This window comes from Gigantopelta aegis, chromosome 11 (assembly GCF_016097555.1).
Source record: "Gigantopelta aegis isolate Gae_Host chromosome 11, Gae_host_genome, whole genome shotgun sequence".
Taxonomy (NCBI): Eukaryota; Metazoa; Mollusca; class Gastropoda; order Neomphalida; family Peltospiridae; genus Gigantopelta; species Gigantopelta aegis.
The window spans coordinates 4,750,598-4,771,820 of NC_054709.1; the positions used below are offsets into that span (position 1 = coordinate 4,750,598).

A 21,223-nucleotide genomic window follows, 5' to 3' on the forward strand; every position below is an offset into this window, starting at 1 on the left:
GATCGATCCCCGTCGGTGGGCCCATTGGACTATTTCTCGTTCCAGCCAGTGCACCACGACTCGTATATCAAAGGCCGTGGTATGTACTATCCTGTTTGTGGGATGGTGCATATAAAAGATCCCTTACTACTAATGGACAAATGTGGAGGGTTTCCTCTCTAAGATTTAATATCGAAATTACCAAATGTTTGACATCCAATAACTGATGATTAATAAATCAATGTGCTCTAGTGGTGTCGTTAAACAAAACAGGTTTTTTAAAACATCTGTTTGCCCCTTCTATGGAATTTTTTTGTCTGTTTGAGGGGATTAACCGCCACACCGCCGAGGCCCATACAAACAAGTATCTCAAACATTTTATTTACAACAAATTAAAACATTATAAACAGAAATGCAATGGTGTAACAGTATTAACAAAAGATAATGTACTGAATTTTACATTCGATCCTTTTGAATCACCTGGGCCCTGTACCATATACGAACCTCTCACGTTACCAAATCGTGATTTTAAAGAGTACTAAGCTATATTTATTTTTAACAAACGCACTACCCATGAATTGTCCTTTAAAAACCCAGGAAGACTTCCTTGTAGGGTGATCTGATTTCAGGCAAGTCATCTATTCATTACTGCACCCAATATTGGCTTGCAAAAATATCTGGTTGCCTTACACGGTCAACGAAGTGGAACTCATAGCATGATAAGAAGGGCTTATTCAGTATTATGCGAACAAAAAAAACCCTCTCTTTTTGTACCTCGGTAATATGTGTGCTGTCGTTTTCCACGAAGGAAATGTTTTAAAGAAGTTTGACGTGACACATGAATGAATATGTATGTCATTAACCGATGTTTTTTTTTTCCATTTCAACTTAAGTTCGTGCTTATATCCAATTACGGTTCAAGCACGCTGTCCTGGGTACACACCTCAGCTATCTGGGCTGTCTGTCCTCTCTACCGCCAACGATATGTGTATAGTTAATTTCATTTAAACTTATTTTCGTGCTTAAAACCAATTAAGTTTCAAGCACGCTGTCCTGGGCACACACACTTTAGCTATCTGGGATGTCTGGGTTAGTTGGTAGTTGTTTAGTGGTTAGTGAAAGAGAAGAGGGTGTAGTGGCCTTATAACTACCCACTGAGCCCTTAAGAACTCGCTTTGGGTTGGAGCCGGTACCGGGCTGCGAACCCTGTACCTACCAGCCTGTAGTCCGATGTCTTACCCACTGCGCCACCGAGACCGGTCGATGGTTTATGAATACACTAGTATAGATAGTTTGAGAAAATACTGTGTACACTATTTAATAAACAGTTACACGGCGTTCACCAATTAAATTGTACCCCCCCCCCCCCCACACACACACACACACACACACACACACACACACACACACACACACACATTGATATTAGTGTTTCATTATGAGACAGAATTACATTTTGTTGTTCAGGATCCATTTTCACAAAACATCGTTAGTTTACGTCTACGACTAGCAGTTATACTGGGTATACGTTTATATGTGTTTGGCATCTATTTCAGGCAGAAACTTATATCATTACGGTAGATAGAGCATTTTAAGGATGAAACAAAATGAAATATGTCTTTTTCAAACTACATTTGTTGCAATATAATAGTAGTAAGAATTGTGGTTTAATCGTAGATTTGCCGGCCTCGGTGGCGTCGTGATTAAGATCATCGGTCTACAGGCTGGTAGGTACTGGGTTCGGATCCCAGTCGAGACATGGTATTTTTAATCCAGATACCGACTCCAAACCCTGAGTGAGTGCTCCACAAGGCTCAATGGGTAGGTGTAAACCACTTGCACCGACTAGTGATCCATAACTGGTTCAACAAAGGCCATGGTTTATACGGTTTGTACTATTCTGCCTGTGGGAAGCGCAAATAAAAGATCCCTTGCTGCCTGTCGTTGAGTGACAAAATAAAATGAAATTTAACCTAGTACAAATATTACAACGGCCAGAAACACGTTTAATATACAGCCACTAATATATTATGTCTAAAAATGTAATTACAATCGTTAAAAAGTCTTTGTTAGTCGAACTGGCCTCGGTGGCGTCGTGGTAGGCCATCGGTCTACAGGCTGGTAGGTACTGGGTTCGGATCCCAGTCGAGGCATGGGATTTTTAATCCAAATACCGACTCCAAATCCTGAGTGAGTGCTCCGCAAGGCTCACTGGGTAGGTGTAAATCACTTGCTCAGACCAGTGATCCATAACTGGTTCAACAAAGGCCATGGTTTGTGCTATCCTGCCTGTGGGAAGCGCAAATGGAAAAGTAGCCCATGTAGTGGCGACAGCGGGTTTCCTCTCAAAATCTGTGTGGTCCTTAACCATATGTCTGACGCCTTATAACCGTAAATAAAATGTGTTGAGTGCGTCGTTAAATAAAACATTTCTTTCTTTCTTTCTTTGTTAGTCGATAACATCTTAAAAATGGCAGAAAACTAAGGAATGTCCCTTTAATAACTAATCAGTTAATTTGATGTTTAATTTTAATTTACTAAAATTAGATAATTTGTGTTTGCTTTTCTTAAAGGTCCGTTTACCATAATAATTTCCATAATTTTATCTCGTTAATGCATGCTTCTTTACATCACCATAGTTTGACACCCAATAGCCGATGTATTTTTCGTGATGGGGTGTCGTTAAACATTCATTCATTCATTCATTCATTCATACATCGGCCATACATATTTGACGCATTCATTTATTTTAAAGAAGGACCCTCCTCCTCAGTGTGAACACTGTCAGTGTACACTGACTGTGCGGCACATTTTGGTGGAGTGTGATCATCTCAAGCCGACAAGAAATGATATATTTGGCAACAGAAATGTTTTGGAATCATTTAAATTCCATCCAATGTTAATTGTAAAGTTTTTAAAACACTTTGACTTCTATACAAAATTTTAAGATATACTTAACTTGATTTTATATATTGTATTATACTTCCCCCCCCCCCCCCCCCAGCTCCTTACACTGTGGTTTTACACGAGTGTATATAAATATGTTCATATACTTACCATTTGTGACACCCAATAGCCGATATGTATTTTTGTGCTGGGGTGTCGTTAAACAAACATTCAATCAATCATTCATTCATTTTTATTCATTCATTCATTCATTCATTGTTTCTTACATAAACCCCAACCCAAACATCCACAAACCAAGTAAGTATTGTAAAATTTAACCTTTTAGACAATGTTCTACAAACTGTTCTTTACACTTTATTTAACTCAAAGGCTATTTTCTTAACAACAGTAGCGTTATGGTAAAGTGCTCGCTTGATGCGCGGTCGGTATACGACCACTGGGCTGTATTTCTCGTTCCAGCCAGTGAATCTCGACTGGCATATCAAAGGTCGTAGTATGTGCTATCATGTCTATTGGATGGTGAATATAAAAGAACCCTTGTTACTAATGGAAACAAATGTAACGGGTTTCCTCTCTAAGACTATATTTCAGAATTACCAGATGTTTGACATCCAATAACCGATGATTAATTAATCAATGTGCTCTAGTGGTGTCGTTAAACAAAACAAATTTTAATGTACATTATTACGTGCTTCGTTATTTTATGTTTATGTTTACTTCATCTCTTCCAGACGAGCGGTGGCGGCCATGATATTCTCTTGTCAGTGAACCCGTTCAAAGACCTGCCAATATACACAAACGAGGTACTAATACGTTTTCTATTAAGCATTGGTTCCATAACATCTATACACGTTGCCGAGAGATGCAGACTGAAATACAATTACAGCAGTTCTGCACCAAAACAGCTAATCGGCGACAGATCGAGAAAGTTGGCATCTGTCGGTCTGTGTTTCAGCCTTTTTTGCACCAAAACAGCTAATTGGCGACAGATCGAGAAAGTTGGCACCCGTTTTGAGTCGGTCTGTGTTGTAAATATTTTATGGAAACCAATATTTAAATTTCAACACGCACAGCACACAACAAAACACACACACACACAGAGGTAACATACACAGGCAACGGGCATACAACAAACACAGACACGTGACACAAATGCACGCTCATGCACACACGCGTACATATAGAACACACACAACACACAGAAAAAACACACACATACACACATAAACACACACACAGAAACACATACACACAAATACAGACACACCCTCAAACACACCCACATACACACACACACACACACATACGCACACATACATAGACCCACCCACCCACACACACACCCACCACCCACCATACACACACAGTCGCTAATTGTTCATATGTACTGCCCTATATTATGATATGATTGGTAAACTAGAGACTCTAACATAAATACTGTTTTGTTTAAATTGTAAATTCAGTTGTAAATCCAATACATTGCTTTTCAAATTTGAATTTAAACTGTTTGTTTCTTTAAAGAGTTTATTCCATGACAAATAATTGCCACATTTAAATTTGCATTATATTCACGTGGCTTGAGTATAATTGGTAACATTGTTAATATAGATTGTTTTATACAAACCTTTATGCAGTTATAATGAAGCAACTAAACATTCACGAATGATACACACTTTAGTCAGAAGCAAATAGTCAGTTATAACAGAACAAAGGAAAGGTTTCTAGGTTCTATATTTCTTTTCTATTTTTGTAATAAGAAAAAAACAAAAAAACCCTATAAAATTAATTTAATATAATACTCGATAGTATAATTGTAAAATACCCCATTTATTTGTGAAGCTGTCTTAAAGGGACATTCCTGAGTTTACTACATTATAAGATGCTTCTCTTAAAGGGACATTCCTGAGTTTACTACATTATAAGATGCTTCTCTTAAAGGGACATTCCTGAGTTTACTACATTATAAGATGTTTCTCTTAAAGGGACATTCCTGAGTTTACTACATTGTAAGATGTTTCTCTTAAAGGGACATTCCTGAGTTTACTACATTGTAAGATGCTTCTCTTAAAGGGACATTCCTGAGTTTACTACATTATAAGATGTTTCTCTTAAAGGGACATTCCTGAGTTTACTACATTATAAGATGTTTCTCTTAAAGGGACATTCCTGAGTTTACTACATTGTAAGATGCTTCTCTTAAAGGGACATTCCTGAGTTTACTACATTATAAGATGTTTCCGACTTAACAAATATTTCTACGATTAAACATATTAAATACATTTTCTTGTTTAGAATATCAGTGTTTGCATATTCAATGTGTTTCTGGTCGTCTTAATATTTGTAAGAAACCCAAACTGGATTTTGTCTTCAAATAATTTCGTACGTACGAAACAATATATTTTAGGAAATAAAATGAAATTTAACCTAGTACAAGTATTAGAACGATCAGAAACACGTTTAATACACAGCCACTAATATTTTAAGCAGAAAAATATATTTGATATGCAATTACAATCGCTAAAAAGTCTCTGTTAGTCGATAACATCTTAAAAAGTGCAGCAAACTCAGGAATGTCCCTTGAGTAAATATATGTTTTGATATTTCTGTACAATTTTATTCTAGTAACAATTTCATCAATATTTGGCTTCATTTTAGCAGCGGTATATATGTGTTTTACTTATTATAAGTAAAAAATTCAGTAGCAGATTTTCATTTGGATTAGCAAGTAAAACAGTACATAGGTTTATATTTATTGTTTTGCTAGTTTTCGTTTTAAACCAATTTAAGCTGCTGCTACTAATAGTTTTTATTGCGGACTGAAAATATGCTGCCGAAAATGTTACCATATAATATTATGCGTTTAATGCTTGGCACACACCTACGCATTAACGCTGACTCGACGATTCGACTGTCCAGTCGGCAGTAGTCTGAAAAAAAAAGAAAAAAAGAAAAAAAAGTAGTCTGAAAATGTGCACCTACACACACCAGCCGACGTGACAGTCTAAGCGGGGCAACAGTGGAGATTAACCGATTAACGCCGACATCACTGTCGCCACTTTGTGAAGTCAGCGTTAATTGGTATGTGTGTGTCAAGCATTAATACCAAAATATTAACGATTCCACTGTATTGAATTTGTTTTAGTATCACAAGAAGTACGGCTGGAAGACACTGACTTCTAAAGATGAACCACACATTTTCGCCATCACTACAAAAGCTTATAAACGACTGCGGGAGACAGAGAAAAATCAAGTGAGATATTATATATATATATATATATATGTATGTGCATGTGCATGTGCGTGTGCGTGTGCGTGTGCGTGTGCGTGTGCATGTGTATAAGTATGTATATGTGTATGTGTATGTGTATGTGTATGTGTATGTGTATGTGTATGTGTATGTGTATGTGTATGTGTATGTATATATATATGAAGAGTTCAGGCGCAAAACGCGATATAAACCATTTTCTTTCTTTTTTATAGTTAAAGCCATTATTGTATGTCAGTAAGGGCTAATTATAGGCCCGCTGATTTACCACAAAACGCGATTGATCCTTATGAAATTTTATTGGGTAAATCCCCCCTTTTTTTATTTTTTTTTCAAAACGCGATATACGGCAATTAAAAAGAATCACTTTTACTGAAAATAAAAAAATGGATATATCGCGTTTTGCGCCTAAACTCTTCATATACAATGTATATATATAATTTTACATAAAAACGTGTTTTAAGGTATCTGGAAATTAATAAAATAATATCAGGACGGTAACACCACAAACCGAGACGGGTCGACAGCAAACATATTACTGGGAAACGCCAAATAGAGACTGAGTTTGCAAATTCGACTGTTGCGTTACAATTTCTCCGAGTTGTAAGAAAGCTCAGACTAGCAATTGGACAGTCGTAGAATTCGAGAGATCGGCGAGTTGGCCAAATCCGTCGTGACAGTTGGTAGTGTAATCCACACTAGGCGACAAAAGCAGGATCCTGCGGCTGGGAGGCAACATGCAGGATCCAGGAAATATTTTGTGAAGTGAGTCGTTGGGGTTACGGACGAAAAACATAGTTAATATACAGCCACTGGTATTTTATGTAGGACAAATGTATTTAATATGTAATATTATCACTAAAACATCTCAGATAATAGGTTGGAACGAGAAAACGAATCAGTTGAATGGATCCACCTAGGAGATTCGATCCTGTGATGGAAGCACATCAAGCGAGCACTTCAGGGACGTCAGAATGCGAACATGTACTTTCAAAGAATAATACTTAATGCGAGGAACTCTAAGCATATAATTTTACAGAAATATTGCAAAAATTACTTTGAGAATAAAGTACGTGTAAAAGAACTGTGCTGGTAAAATACATATGAAAGATGCCTTGATGCATTTGGACAAATGTAGCACGTATCCTCTGATGACTATGTGTAAACATTACGAAATGTTTAACATCCAATAGCCAATGATTAATTAATCGATATGCTCTAGTGGTGTCGTTAAACAAAACAAAGATTTTAAAGAAGCCGTAGATTGGTTTACTGGCGTATGTACTGGTGCACGTTATAAAATGGCAGTCCTCATGCAGTGAAAATAGTAGGGGACGGGTCGTAGCCCAGTGGTAAAGCGCTCGCTTGATGCGCGGTCGGTTTGGGATCGATCCCCGTCGGTGGGCCCATTGGGCTATTTCTCGCTCCAGCCAGTGCAGCACGACTGGTACATCAAAGGCCGTGGTATGTGCTATCCTGTCTATGGGATGGTGCATATAAAAGATCCCTTGCTGCTAATCGAAAAGAATAGCCCATGAAATGGCGACAGCGGGTTTCCTCTCTTAATATCTGTGTGGTCCTTAACCATATGTCCGACGTCATATAACCGTAAATAAGATGTGTTGAGTGCGGTGTTAAATAAACCATTTCCTTCCTTCAAAATAGTAGCTAGTGGTGTCCTCATACCAGCAAAATCAGCTAATCGTGCGTTCCATAAAATGGTAGTCCTCATACAGTCAGTTAAAATCAGCTATTGTTGCACGCTATAAAATGACAGTCCTCCTATAGACAAGATCAACTATTTGTGTGTGCGCTATAAAATGGCAGTCCTCTTACAAGCAAAATCAGCTATTGGTGCGTGCTACAAAATGGCAGTCCTCATAGAGGCAAGATCAGCTATTGGTGTGTGCTACAAAGTGGCATTCCTCACAAGTCAAGATCAGCTATTGGTGCGTGCTACATTTGCACTTTCTTTTCTTCCAGGTGGTGTTGGTCACTGGAGAGTCAGGATCGGGAAAGACGGAGAACACGAAGCTGATGGTGAAACACCTGATATCGATGTGTGGCAGCAATTCACCTGACTTGGCCAGAGAAATCATTGAGGTCAGTTTACGGGAGGTAGCCCAGTTGTAAAGCGGTCGGTTTGGGGTCGATCCCCGTCGGTGGGCCCATTGGGCTATTTCTCGCTCCAACCAGTGTACCACGACTGGTATATCAAAGGTCGTGGTATGTGTTAGCCTGTCTGTGAGATGGTGCATATAAAAGATTCGTTGCTACTAATGGCAGAGGGCGTGCGCTACAACAGCTTGCTCTGAATGTTCACGTAAAGCCCTAGGACCTGACCTAATGGCACACAAAAAAAGAATGTAGCGGGTTTCCTCTTTAAGACTATGGCAAAATTACAATTGTTTGACATCCATTGGCCGATGATTAATAAATCAATGTACTCTAGTGGTTTCGTTAAACAAAACAAACGTTCAACTTTAATTATACATTTTAACAATCAGTACTAATGTTATCTTTTAACATTCACTACTAATGTTATCTTTTAACATTCACTACTAATGTTATCTTTTAACATTCACTACTAATGTTATCTTTTAACATTCACTACTAATTATATCTTTAACATTCACTACTAATGTTATCTTTTAACATTCACTACTAATTATACATTTTAAAAACCAGTACTAATGTTATCTTTTAACATTCACTACTGATGTTATCTTTTAACATTCACTACTAATTATATCTTTTAACATTCACTACTAATGTTATCTTTAAACATTCACTACTAATGTTATCTTTAAAGATTGACTACTAATCATATCTTTTAACATTCACTACTAATTATATCTTTTAACATTCACTACTAATGTTATCTTTTAACATTCACTACTAATTATATCTTTTAACATTCACTACTAATGTTATCTTTAAACATTGACTACTAATCATATCTTTTAACATTCACTACTAATTATATCTTTTAACATTCACTACTAATGTTATCTTTTAACATTCACTACTAATTATATCTTTTAACATTCATTACTAATTATATCTTTTAACATTCACTACTAATGTTATCTTTTAACATTCACTACTAATTATATCTTTTAACATTCACTACTAATTTTATCTTTTAAAATTCACTACTAATTATATCTTTTAACAATCCGTATTAATTATATCGTTTTTTACAATCAGTACGAATTATATCTTTTAAAAATGAATCAGTACGAATTATATTTTTAACAATAAGTACTAATTAGATATTTTAACAATCAGTACTAATTATATATTTTAACAATCAGTACGAATTATATTTTTAACAATAAATACTAATTAGATATTTTAACAATCAGTACTAATTATATATTTTAACAATCAGTACGGATTATATTTTTAACAATAAGTACTAATTATATCGTTTAACCATCTTTTTTAATTTTGTCGTTTAACAGTCAGTACTAAATTTTTATTTTAACAATCACAACTAATTATATATTTCAACAATCACAACTACTTATATATTTTAACAATCAGCACTAATTATTATCAGGGGTTGAAATTGACTGAAATTCCTACACTTGTTTTTCTCTCCCGAATTAAAACGTTCCGGACCAAACATGATTATATATTATAATTATTAAAAATAATAATGAAAGAAGATATAAACGGAAGGTCAGCTTTTGTTGCCCAATAAAAGCACGATGTAACTATGAGCTGTTTTTGTATTTACCATAGTTTGGCACCCAATAGTCGATGCCTGACGCCATATAACCGTAAATAAAATGTGTTGAGTGCGTCGTTAAATAAAACATTTCCTTCCTTCCAATAGCCGATGTATTTTTCGTGTTGGGGTGTCGATATTCTTTCTATCTATTTTAAAAAGGAGACATGATGTAGTGGAAAAAGTAACTTGTTTATAATATGGTAATACAGGTCGAGTATTACAAAGAATACGTACAAGATTATCGTTTCTACGCTGTCAGCAGTGTTGAATAGACCAATGAGCAGCTCTCCTCGATTCATCTCGTCCTTCATTTTCTGTTTCTATAGGACTTTACCGGCCTCAGTGGCCTTGTGGTTAGGCCATTGGTCTACAGGCTGGTAGGTACTGGGTTCGGATCCCAGTCGAGGCATGGGATTTTTAATCCAGATACCGACTCCAAACCCTGAGTGAGTGCTCCGCAAGGCTCAATGGGTAGGTGTAAACCGCTTGCACTGACCAGTGATCCATAACTGGTTCAACAAAGGCCATTGTTTGTGCTATCTTGCCTGTGGGAAGCGCAAATAAAAGATCCCTTACTGTCTGTCTTAAAATAGTAGCCTATGTGGCGACAGCGGGTTTCCTCTAAAAAACCCAGTGTCAGAATGACCATATGTTTGACGTCCAGTAGCCGATGATAAGATAAAAAAAATCAATGTGCTCTAGTGGCGTCGTTAAATAAAACAAACTTTACTTTACTATAGGACTTTAACAAAATAGACTGCGTCCAATGTGGCCCCCCCCCCCCCCCCCCCCCCCCTCCAAAAAAAAGTCTGTCTCTTTAAACTGAATGATATTCCGAGTTGATTCCTAGAGAATGGCTGTGTCCATTTCAAGCATGTGCATGAAGATAATGGTTGCCATTGTTCTGTTCTGTCAGTCTTTTCTGTAATCCTTTATTTGTTCAATTGTTTTTATATATATCGAGCTGCGGACCATGTACCTTTCAGCCTTATGTCCGATGGCTTAACCACGACACTACAGAGGCCGGTCGTTAAACATTCCTTTCCTCTCCTGTTATACAGGTTAACCCCTTGCTGGAGGCGTTCGGAAACGCCAAGACTGTCCTCAACGACAACTCCAGCAGATTCGCCAAGTACCTGGAGATCGGCTTTGACGACAAGTTTCAAATTACTGATGGTAAGAATTCGTTAAAGGGACAGTCCCTAGTTTCAACCCGTGAAAATTAACACTAAGTTTAGTTAATCTACAAACCTGCAACACATTTGGATAAAGTTACAATTGAGTGGAACACGAGTCTGTGACTTTAAAATGGTAAAATACCCTCTAAAAATAGACTAAAACTCGACTCCATAACAACTGTTACTTCTCAGACGCACGTGCGTTTATAAAAATATGAGAAATGCATTTTGTGATATAGTAAACACCAGGATGACCAAACACACTTCGAATGTACGGATATGTATAATTTAAACAATAAAATCTAAGTATAGTATGATTTCAGTGATAATAAACGGCTCTAATAGTAAAGAATATACCTTTGTGTTTAAAAACTAGGGTATGTTCCTTTAACAACTAGACTAAAACTTGAATCAATACCCGCTACTTCTCAGACGCACGTGCGTTTTTAAAAATATGAAAACTGCATTTTGTGATATTAGAAACATCATGATGACCAGAAACACTTTGGTTCTATGGAAATGGATAATCTAAACAATAAAATATAAGTAATATTTCATTTCTGTGATCATAAACGGCTTTAATGGTAAAAAAATATGCATCAGTGTTTAAAAACTAGGGTCTGTCCCTTTAATGTGAACTGCGCAGGTAAGCAGGTGATCTTGTGGACTGACTCTTTTACAGCCACCATCAGAGACTACATGCTTGAGAAGTCGAGAGTGGTGTCGCATTCAGAGGGCGAGGCAAATTTCCACGTCTTTTACTCATTTCTCGCTGGCCTGGACGAGAACGAAAAGAAAGACTTCAAACTGGATTCAGCCAATTTCAGGTGAAACAGAACAAACAAACAAAACAAAACACCTCTGCCTCCCAACTCCCCCTCCACAAAAACAAACAAACAAACAAACAACAACAACAAAAACAAAACAACCCACAAACAAAAACGGAAAAACTGCTTAACAAAACAACACAGCAAAAGCAAAAAAAACCCCAAAACAACCAAAAAAAACCCTCCCAAACCCCAAATCCACAAATAAAAAAAAAAAAAAATGCCCCTCCAAACCACACAAAACAAATAAAACCTACCCAACAAACAACAAGAGCAACAATAAAACAGAAACAAACAGTAAAACCTCAAATCAAATAAACAAATAAAATACACAAACAAAATAACAAAAACAACAAAAAACAAAGTACAAACAAAAAGACCCCCTCCCCCCCAAAAAACCCACCCCAGACTGACAGACCACCCCAAAAAAAAAAAAAAAAACAAAAAAAAAAAAAAAAAAAAAAAAAAAAACACCCCTCAAACCCACCCCCCAAAAAAACAACAACAAAAAACCCCAAACAAACAAACAACAACAACAACAACAAAACCACACAAAAGAACCCCGAATGAATGCACGTTTAAAGACAGCATGGAAAATACATCGGCTAATGGGTGTCAAACTACTACATGTAGCGAAAACATGAAACATGAAAACATGTAGCGGGTTTCCTGTCTTTGACTGCGTCAAAACATTACCATATGTTTGACATCCAATAGCCGATGATCACTAAATCGATGTGCTCTGGTGGTGTCGTTAAACAAAACAAACTTTACTGTTTATGCTTCACGCCGACGGCATCATTTAATTTTTCATGGTTTAATGTAAGACACTTTACTCATTAAGGGGCGGGGTATATCCCACTTGTAAATCGTTTGCTTGATGTGCGGTAGGTCTAGGATCGACCCCCGTCGCTGGAACCACTGGGCTATTTCTCTTTCCAGTCAGTGCAACACGACTGGTATATCAAAGGCAGTGGTATGTGTTATCATGTCTGTATGATGGTGCATTATAAAATACCCCTTGCTACTAATGGACAAAAATGTAGCGAGTTTCCTCTCTAAGATTATATGTAAAACATTCTAAATGTTTGCAATACAATAGCCTATGATTAAAATGTAAATGTGCTCTAGTGGTGTCGTTAAACAAAACAAACTTATTTTTTGTTTGCCATCCAATAGCCTATAATTAATAAATAATTGTGCTCTAGTGGTGTCGTTAAACAAACACAAACCTTTAACCTTTACTCTTTGTTTTAGAATTGCACCTAAGCCATATCCCAAGAGGAAGGAAGAACTTGTCCGGGATTTCAAACAGCAACTACATGTCATGCAGATGATAGGCTTGTCAGAAGAGGTTCGTGTTTACACTACACCAGTTTAATACCAGGGTTTCCCCCTGCGGTAAATCTGCACAAGCTAGACTAGCTTATTTGACTAACCCCAACCTGTTCACTGCCTATGTTCTGGGGGCAATACATCTTTAAAAAAAAGAAAAAGAAAAAAAAGTTTAAACAATGAGAAATGTGTTGCAAAGAAATGACAAAATACACACACAAACAGAGAGAGAGAGAGAGAGAGAGAGAGAGAGAGAGAGAGAGAGAGAGAGAGAGAGAGAGAGAGAGAGAGAGAGAGAGAGAGAGAGAGAGAGAGATTTGTTGATTTTTTTATTTATTTATTTATTTATTTATTTATTTATTTATTTTATAATTTTATTATTTATCTGAAAATGATACAACGGCAGTTACAGAATATTTCTAGGATGGGCATGCAGCATCAGGGGTATACGAACCTTCGATATTATACAATCTACTAACATGCAAAATATATATATCTTTCAGGAAATAGGCAACGTGAAGGCAATACTGGCATCCATTCTACACATTACCAACATTACGTTCAACACGGCCAAGAACAATGCAGTGGAAGTGAAAGATGAATTTCCCATGATTTACGGTAGATATTTGTATATGACTATGGAAAGAAATAATGGATCACACCAACACTAAGAGGAGAGAGTGACTGCAACCAAAACCCTCATCCATAGACGTTAACTGTGTTAATGCCACTCACTCTCGCATTAGAGAGATAGTCAATATCACATTTTGTAACATTTAATCTGACATTACTGACAGTCAATCCCACATTACTGGTATTCAGTCTGACATTACTGATATTTAATTTCATATTACTGACATTCAATCTCACATTACTGAAATTCAATCTTACACTACCGACATTCAATCTCACATTACTGATATTCAATCACACATTACTGAAATTCAATCTTACACTACCGACATTTAATCTTACATTACTGATATTCAGTCTCACACTATTGACATTAAATCTCTCATTACTGATATTCAGTCTCACATTACTGATATTCAATATCACATTACTGACATTAAATCTCACATTACTGATATTCAATCCCATATTACTGCCATTCAATCTCACATTACTGATATTCAATCTCACATTACTGATATTCAATCCCATATTACTGCCATTCAATCTCACATTACTGATATTCAATCTCACATTACTGATATTCAATCTCATATTACTGATCAGTAATTTCACATTACTGATATTTAGTCTCATATTACTGATCAGTATTTTCACATTACTGATATTCAGTCTCATATTACTGATCAGTAATCTCACATTACTGATATTCAATCTCATATTACTGATATTCAATCTCATATTACTGCCATTTAATATCACATTACTGACATTCAATCTCACATTACTGATATTCAATCCCATATTACTGCCATTTAATATCACATTACTGACATTCAATCTCACATTACTGATATTCAATCTCATATTACTGATCAGTAATCTCACATTACTGATATTCAATCTCATATTACTGATCAGTAATTTCACATTACTGATATTCAATAATTATGTCTAAAGGTATCAGTCACATATTCCAAACGACTAGTCCTAATAAGACTTAAATCAAGGGTTCCTTTGGTAACTCGATTTAATCGACAGCTATTAAATTATAATTTCAAAGATGACTACCATAACAGAAATGTCTGGCTATCACTCATAAAAACAACTAAACAAACAACATAACACAAATGCAGTGTATTAATTTGTATTGGCATATTTTGGCCACAGCTTAAAGGGACATTCCTGAGTTTGCTGCATTGTAAGATGTTTCCGACTAATAAAATATTTCTACGATTAAATTTACATATTAAATATATTTTCTTGTTTAGAATATCAGAGTCTATATATTCAATGTGTTTCTGGTCGTCTTAATATTTGTAAGAAGCTCAAACTAGATTTTGTCTTCAAATAATTTCGTACGTACGAAAATATTTTATTTTAGGAAAATAAAATGAAATTTAACCTAGTACAAATATTAGAACGATAAGAAACACGTTTAATATACAGCCACTAATATTTTATGCAGAAAAATATATTTGATATGTAATTACAATCGTTAAAAAGTCTCTGTCAGTCGATAACATCTTAAAAATTGCAGCAAACTCAGGAATATTGCTAGACAACAAATCGGTGTCTACTGAATATGATTTAAAAACTTTACTTTTTTCAATTACAGCGGCGACGATGTTAGAAATAGACTTGCAACAATTTGCAAAGTTTCTTGTCATCAGGAAAATAACCGTTAGTGGTGAGTATTAAACTGAACTGTAACAGCAATCCTTTTATAATGTTCAATTTAAAAACCGCTAAATATTTAACATTTAGACTAGAGTCATTCATAGTTGCCTCACCGCAAACTATCATAAAATCAACTGAAACCACTGACGAAAAGCCAAGACCTAACCCACCAACCATACCTGTTTTTTTCCATTACCTTTTATAGTTGTGTTGTGTAACCCCATAGACTCATAGATAGAGTGCCCCAGCCCACCCCCCACCCGCCCCCAATACAAAATCCTGTCTACGACAATAACTAACTGGAACACATCTTGTGACTAGCACAACGGTCCAATAGGGACGCCATTTTCAAAATGACCGGCCTCGGTGACGTCGTGGTTAGGCCATCGGTCTACAGGCTGGTAGGTACTGGGTTCGGATCCCAGTCGAGGCATGGGATTTTTAATCCAGATACCGACTCCAAACCCTGAGTAAGTGCTCCGCAAGGCTCAATGGGTAGGTGTAAACCACTTGCACCGACCAGTGATCCATAACTGGTTCAACAAAAGCCATGGTTTGTGCTATCCTGCCTGTGGGAAGCGCAAATAAAAGATCCCTTGCTCCCTGTCGTAAAAGAGTAGCCTATGTGGCGACAGCGGGGTTCGTCTAAAAAAAAAACAGTGTCAGAATGACCATATGTTTGACGTCCAATAACCGATGATAAGATAAAAAATCAATGTGCTCTAGTGGCGTCGTTAAATAAAACAAACTTCTTCTTCTTCATTTCTTTCTTTTTTCCAAATGACGGCATTGATTTTGTCAAAATTAATTTACGATATATATCTTCACTCCCAATACTGATTTTTATGTTTTTGTTATACTGGCAACTACAGTGTCAAGTTTACATTCTCAATTTTATTATACTGTTACTATAGTGTCAACTCCTTATATATTCCGACTATTTTATTATAATGTTGACTATATTGTAGATTTTGCAAACTGGCTATTTCATTATATTGCTGATTTTAAGGTAATATTAATACAATCTGGCTATTTTATTATATCGCTGACTATAAGGTTCTAAATGTCACAAACAGGCTAATTAATCATAGTATATTATTAAATATAGAGTCAAAATTAAATTACTAAACTATTTCATTAGACTCTTGACAAATAGGTCGAACTAGACATGTTAGAGCCATATGCAGGTTTCGCTCGTTTAAAACAACCCGTTGTGAGATGAATGGTATCTAACGGTCACTCATCTATTATTCTCTATATAACATTCATTGTGGGTTCCATTTGAAATTTATGAAACTCGTTTGGAATTTGTTTCAAATCCCTCCAGGAACGGCGAAATCGAGTAGACATTTGGGGGGGGGGGGGTGTGCTGACTGAGATCGAGGGCGGAAAGTAAAGTTTCTAGGCGATTCGGGTGGGGGGTATGCTTCCCCGTAAAAGTTTGAAAACTAGATGTCCTGAAATGCATTTCCTGCATTCTACAAGTAAAATTCACCTCTTCCTTATGATTTACTACCAATAATATTTTTGATTCAAAATTATGGGAGGGGGGGGGGGTGTGCTAGAGCCCACAGCCCCCCCCCCCCCCCCCCAACTACTCCGCTGTCCTTACCCTCGCTCGGGGAATAAAAATATCCTTAAACTATTTTCATAAATTCCGTATGGCACACTCGCTCATGCAATAATCCATACAATTATACTGTTGACTACAGGGTCAGTAGTTTACCTACTGCATGTTTTGGTTTGTTGTGTCCAGGGGAGGTGATAGACTGCCTTAACAGCAAGGAAAAGGCGGACGAGGTGAGGGACGCGGTGGCCAAGATGTTGTACGAGCGACTGTTCGGCTGGCTTGTTCGGCAGATCAACGTAGCTCTTCACAAACCAAACTCTCGGTAAATACTTCTTTTATTACCCATATGGGCCTGACTATACAAGGTAATATTATTTCGATCTCATTAGGTCAACGTATCTCGGCACACTCCAAACTCTTGGTAAAAACATAGAGGATAATAAACGAATTACCATTTATTACCACATTTACCTGTCCTGGGTGAAATAATGCAGTGGCATAGCGTGATCTGGACCTGGGGGTGGGGTGGGTGGGGGTGGGGGTGGGGGGTGGGGGGGTGGGGTGGTGGAGTGGGATGTGGGGGTGGGGAGGTAGGGGGGGAGGGGGGTTCGAATATGAACCAAGTGGACCTTTTTCTATTTTGTTATGGCACCACCAGAAACTCCAAATGTATAAACCTGTATGTTTTAGTTCTGAAAGCGGACCATTTGCTTCAGCGGTGTGTGTGTGTGTGTGTGTGTGTGTGTGTGTGTGTTCTTCCGAACCCACCGAATCCACCTAGCCTACGCCCCTGTAATGTTCACTTGTTACGAGCTTTAACGAGTGACAAATGAAAATTTAATTCACGTGGGATATAAATTATATAATAACTGATTCCGAGTTTGTTATTCTATATATTACCCAGCTATTTTTTTCCTCTAAAAGCTTTTTATTTTTGATGTACGTAAATGTACAAATAGCCTATATAGAAACGATGTAAAAACACTGTTCTGAGTATTGCTTTAACTTTGTATTTTTATCACGTTCTTAGAAAATTTCCAAAAGTTCTATTTATTTTCTTTAAAAATATATATAACGAATTGCATTAAAATAGCATTTTATTACAAATTTAACAGTGGAAACAGAGAGCCGTAAACGCGAACTCTTTAAACTATGTGACGTCATTCTTCTATAGTACCGGCATGACCATTGGTTTGTAAGCGTCAAATCGGTCAATAGTATTGTTCGTTACCACAATGCAGAATATTTCTCACTGAGAAAATATGACGGCTGGGGTAATACTTATTTTTGTTACACATATGTACACAAATATACAGTGTAATATTTTTTCGATCTCAGCACAGTGTGCTTGTACTGCCGCTGACTACGACGTTTGGTTGGTTGTTTGCCACAGCCGGAACGTCACTTTCATTGATATGTTTCCATTCATGCATCAGATTACTACGATCTTTCGCATCTAAAACGAACGCACTATAATCATGTATGCGGAGTTTAAAAATTCTACATGCTTTTAAATGGCTTCAACAATTGGCTTTAGTGGCATAAACAAACTTGTTATATGTTTTAATTGTGTATTACCGATATGAGCAGAGAGAAGCGGGGAAAGAAAAAGTATCTTTCCCTAGAGAAATAAAAAAATAAAAAAAATTATCCCCCCACCCCCCAACTGTTAGACAACAACAAACAACAGTAACTATTTTTGATCCATGCCAACCACTAACTTACGTCATCAGTGATACATACGTCACAGCTGTGACGCAACACTGTCTCTTGTTCTCAACTTGCAAACTTGTTTTCAATAATAGTATCGTTTGAAAATCTTCTATAAAACGATACATTGACAATGAGTAATAAATACAATGACTAACTCGATACTCGGCAATACCGTTTATCTTGCAGGATGGCATTAGTTACTTGTTGACATGACTGACACCATGGACAACGTGATTGGATGTATTACAAAGGGGTTGTTTGTTGCCTAACAGTTGTGATGTAAACAGGGGCGTAGCGTGATCTGGACCTTGAAGGGGGGGGGGAGGGGGAGGTTTCGAATATGAACCATGTGGACCCTTTTTGTATTTTGTTTTGCACCACCAGAAACTTCATATGTATAAACCTGTATGTTTAGTTCTGAAAGCGGACCCCCCCCCCCCCCCCCGCATACGCTCACCCACCTCCCGCCTACGCCCCTGGTAAAAGCATATAGTGAAGCACTGATAATGATGTCAAAACGTAAAGTATTACCTCTTTATAATTATATTATTTCAATTTTTTTTTAAATAGGGCCAATACTGCTGGTTCCATTGGAATTCTGGACATCTGTGGGTTTGAGAGTTTACCGAACAATGGGTTAGAGCAACTGTGTATCAACATCGTGAACGAAAAGTTCCAAATGTTCATGAACGACCAGATGTTTCGCCGAGAGAAGGAAATCTATGAAAGTGAAGGTCTGGAGTGGGAGGCGCCGGAGTACACCAACAACCAGGAGATTGTCGACATGTTCTTCAAGGTAAGTGGATTGGTCGGTTCAGTGTAGTAGGTACCGGGTTCGTATTCTGGGACCGTCGTCTATCCAGTTGTAACATAATTTAACAGATCAATGAGAAGATGTAATGCCACTAAACCTCTCTCTCTCTCTCTCTCTCTCTCTCTTCTCTCTCTCTCTCTCTCTCTCTCTCTCTCTCTCTCTCTCTCTCTCTCTCTCTCTCTCTCTCACACACACACACACACACACACACTCTCTCTCTCTATCCCTATACCTCTACCCCTATATAGTAGTAGTAGTAGCAATAGTAGCAGAAGTAGTAATAGTTGAAGTAATAGTAGTAGTAATAGTAGTAGTATAAATAGTAGTAGAAGTAGTACATGACGTAATAGTAATAGTTATTGTAGCAGATGTAGAAGTAGCAGCAGTAAAGAAGTTTTACTAGAAGTAGTAGTAGTAGCTATATAAGAGCGGAAATCTTTGTCTACTAATCCTATTTGGTGGCAGGCAAAACTTCCGTGTTTTCCTTATAGTCATATCTGAATGTCATAGAGAGCGATTACAATTATCATTATAACCGCCCAAACGTTCGGTTGAAAGGCGTGTTAATATATATTTGGCCGTTCCAGTTGCTGCCAACTTCCGACGCCTGTATTCAGTGAAGGGGCGAGACGTAGACCAGTGGTAAAGCGCTTGCTTGATGCGCGGTCGGTTTGGGTTCGATCACCGTCAGTGGGCCCATTGCGCTATTTTTCGCTCCAGCCAGTGCACCACGACTGGTATATCAAAGGCCGTGGTATGTGCCATCCTGTCTATGGGATAGTGCATATAAAAGATCCCTTGCTTCTAATCGAAAAGAGTAGCCCATGAACTGGCGACAGCGGGTTTTCTCCCTCAATATCTGTGTGGTCCTTAACCATATGTCCGACGCCATATAACCGTAAATAAAATGTGTTGACTGCGTCGTTAAATGAACCATTTCCTTCATTTCCTTCCTTATTCAGTTACATACTTGTTGTTGTTTTTTATTTTAGCAGCGCACGGGAATCTTGTCCTTGATAGACGAAGACACTAAATTCCAGCAGGCCACGGATGAAACGCTCGTTCGCAAACTTGACGATCGTTTTAGCGGAAGCGTTCACTATCACAAGACAAAGGGAGCGCATCCGGAGTTCTTCATTCATCACTTCGCTGGCTCGGTACAATCTCGTTTTATATACTCAACGCAATTAATTAATGGCCAGTAGTGGTTTTATATACTCAACGCAATTAATTAATGGCTAATATTCGTTTTATATACTCAACGCAATTAATTAATGGCCAGTAGTCGTTTTAATTTAGCAATGCATTGCTGGTGTCATATTAAAGGGACATTCCTGAGTTTGCTGCATTGTAAAATGTTTTCGACTAATAAAATATTCTACGATTAAACTTACATATTAAATATATGTTTTTGCTTAGAATATCAGTGTCTGTATATTCAATGTCTTTGTGGTCGTCTTAATATTTGTAAGAGGCCCAAACTGGATTTTGTCTTCAAATAATTTCGTACATACGAAACAAATGTTTTCGGAAATAAAATAAAATTTACGCTAGTACATATATTAGAACGACCAGAAACACGT

At 37.1% G+C, this 21,223-nt stretch overlaps 1 protein-coding gene across 4 annotated transcripts in view; it reads left to right on the forward strand.

Moving 5' to 3' along the window:
• Positions 1–21,223, forward strand: part of LOC121385560 — a 93,130-nt gene that overhangs the window by 20,632 nt on the left and 51,275 nt on the right. For 3 of the 4 annotated variants that reach the window (XM_041516280.1, XM_041516281.1, XM_041516278.1), the window contains 11 exons: positions 3,618–3,689; positions 6,029–6,136; positions 8,135–8,254; positions 10,952–11,066; positions 11,751–11,895; positions 13,153–13,249; positions 13,734–13,848; positions 15,482–15,553; positions 17,300–17,435; positions 19,397–19,622; positions 20,633–20,797. In XM_041516280.1, coding sequence (XP_041372214.1) covers positions 3,618–3,689; positions 6,029–6,136; positions 8,135–8,254; positions 10,952–11,066; positions 11,751–11,895; positions 13,153–13,249; positions 13,734–13,848; positions 15,482–15,553; positions 17,300–17,435; positions 19,397–19,622; positions 20,633–20,797 — 1,371 coding nt within the window. The remainder of the gene's footprint in view (positions 1–3,617; positions 3,690–6,028; positions 6,137–8,134; positions 8,255–10,951; positions 11,067–11,750; positions 11,896–13,152; positions 13,250–13,733; positions 13,849–15,481; positions 15,554–17,299; positions 17,436–19,396; positions 19,623–20,632; positions 20,798–21,223) is intronic. The other variant, XM_041516279.1, reaches the window with a different exon arrangement.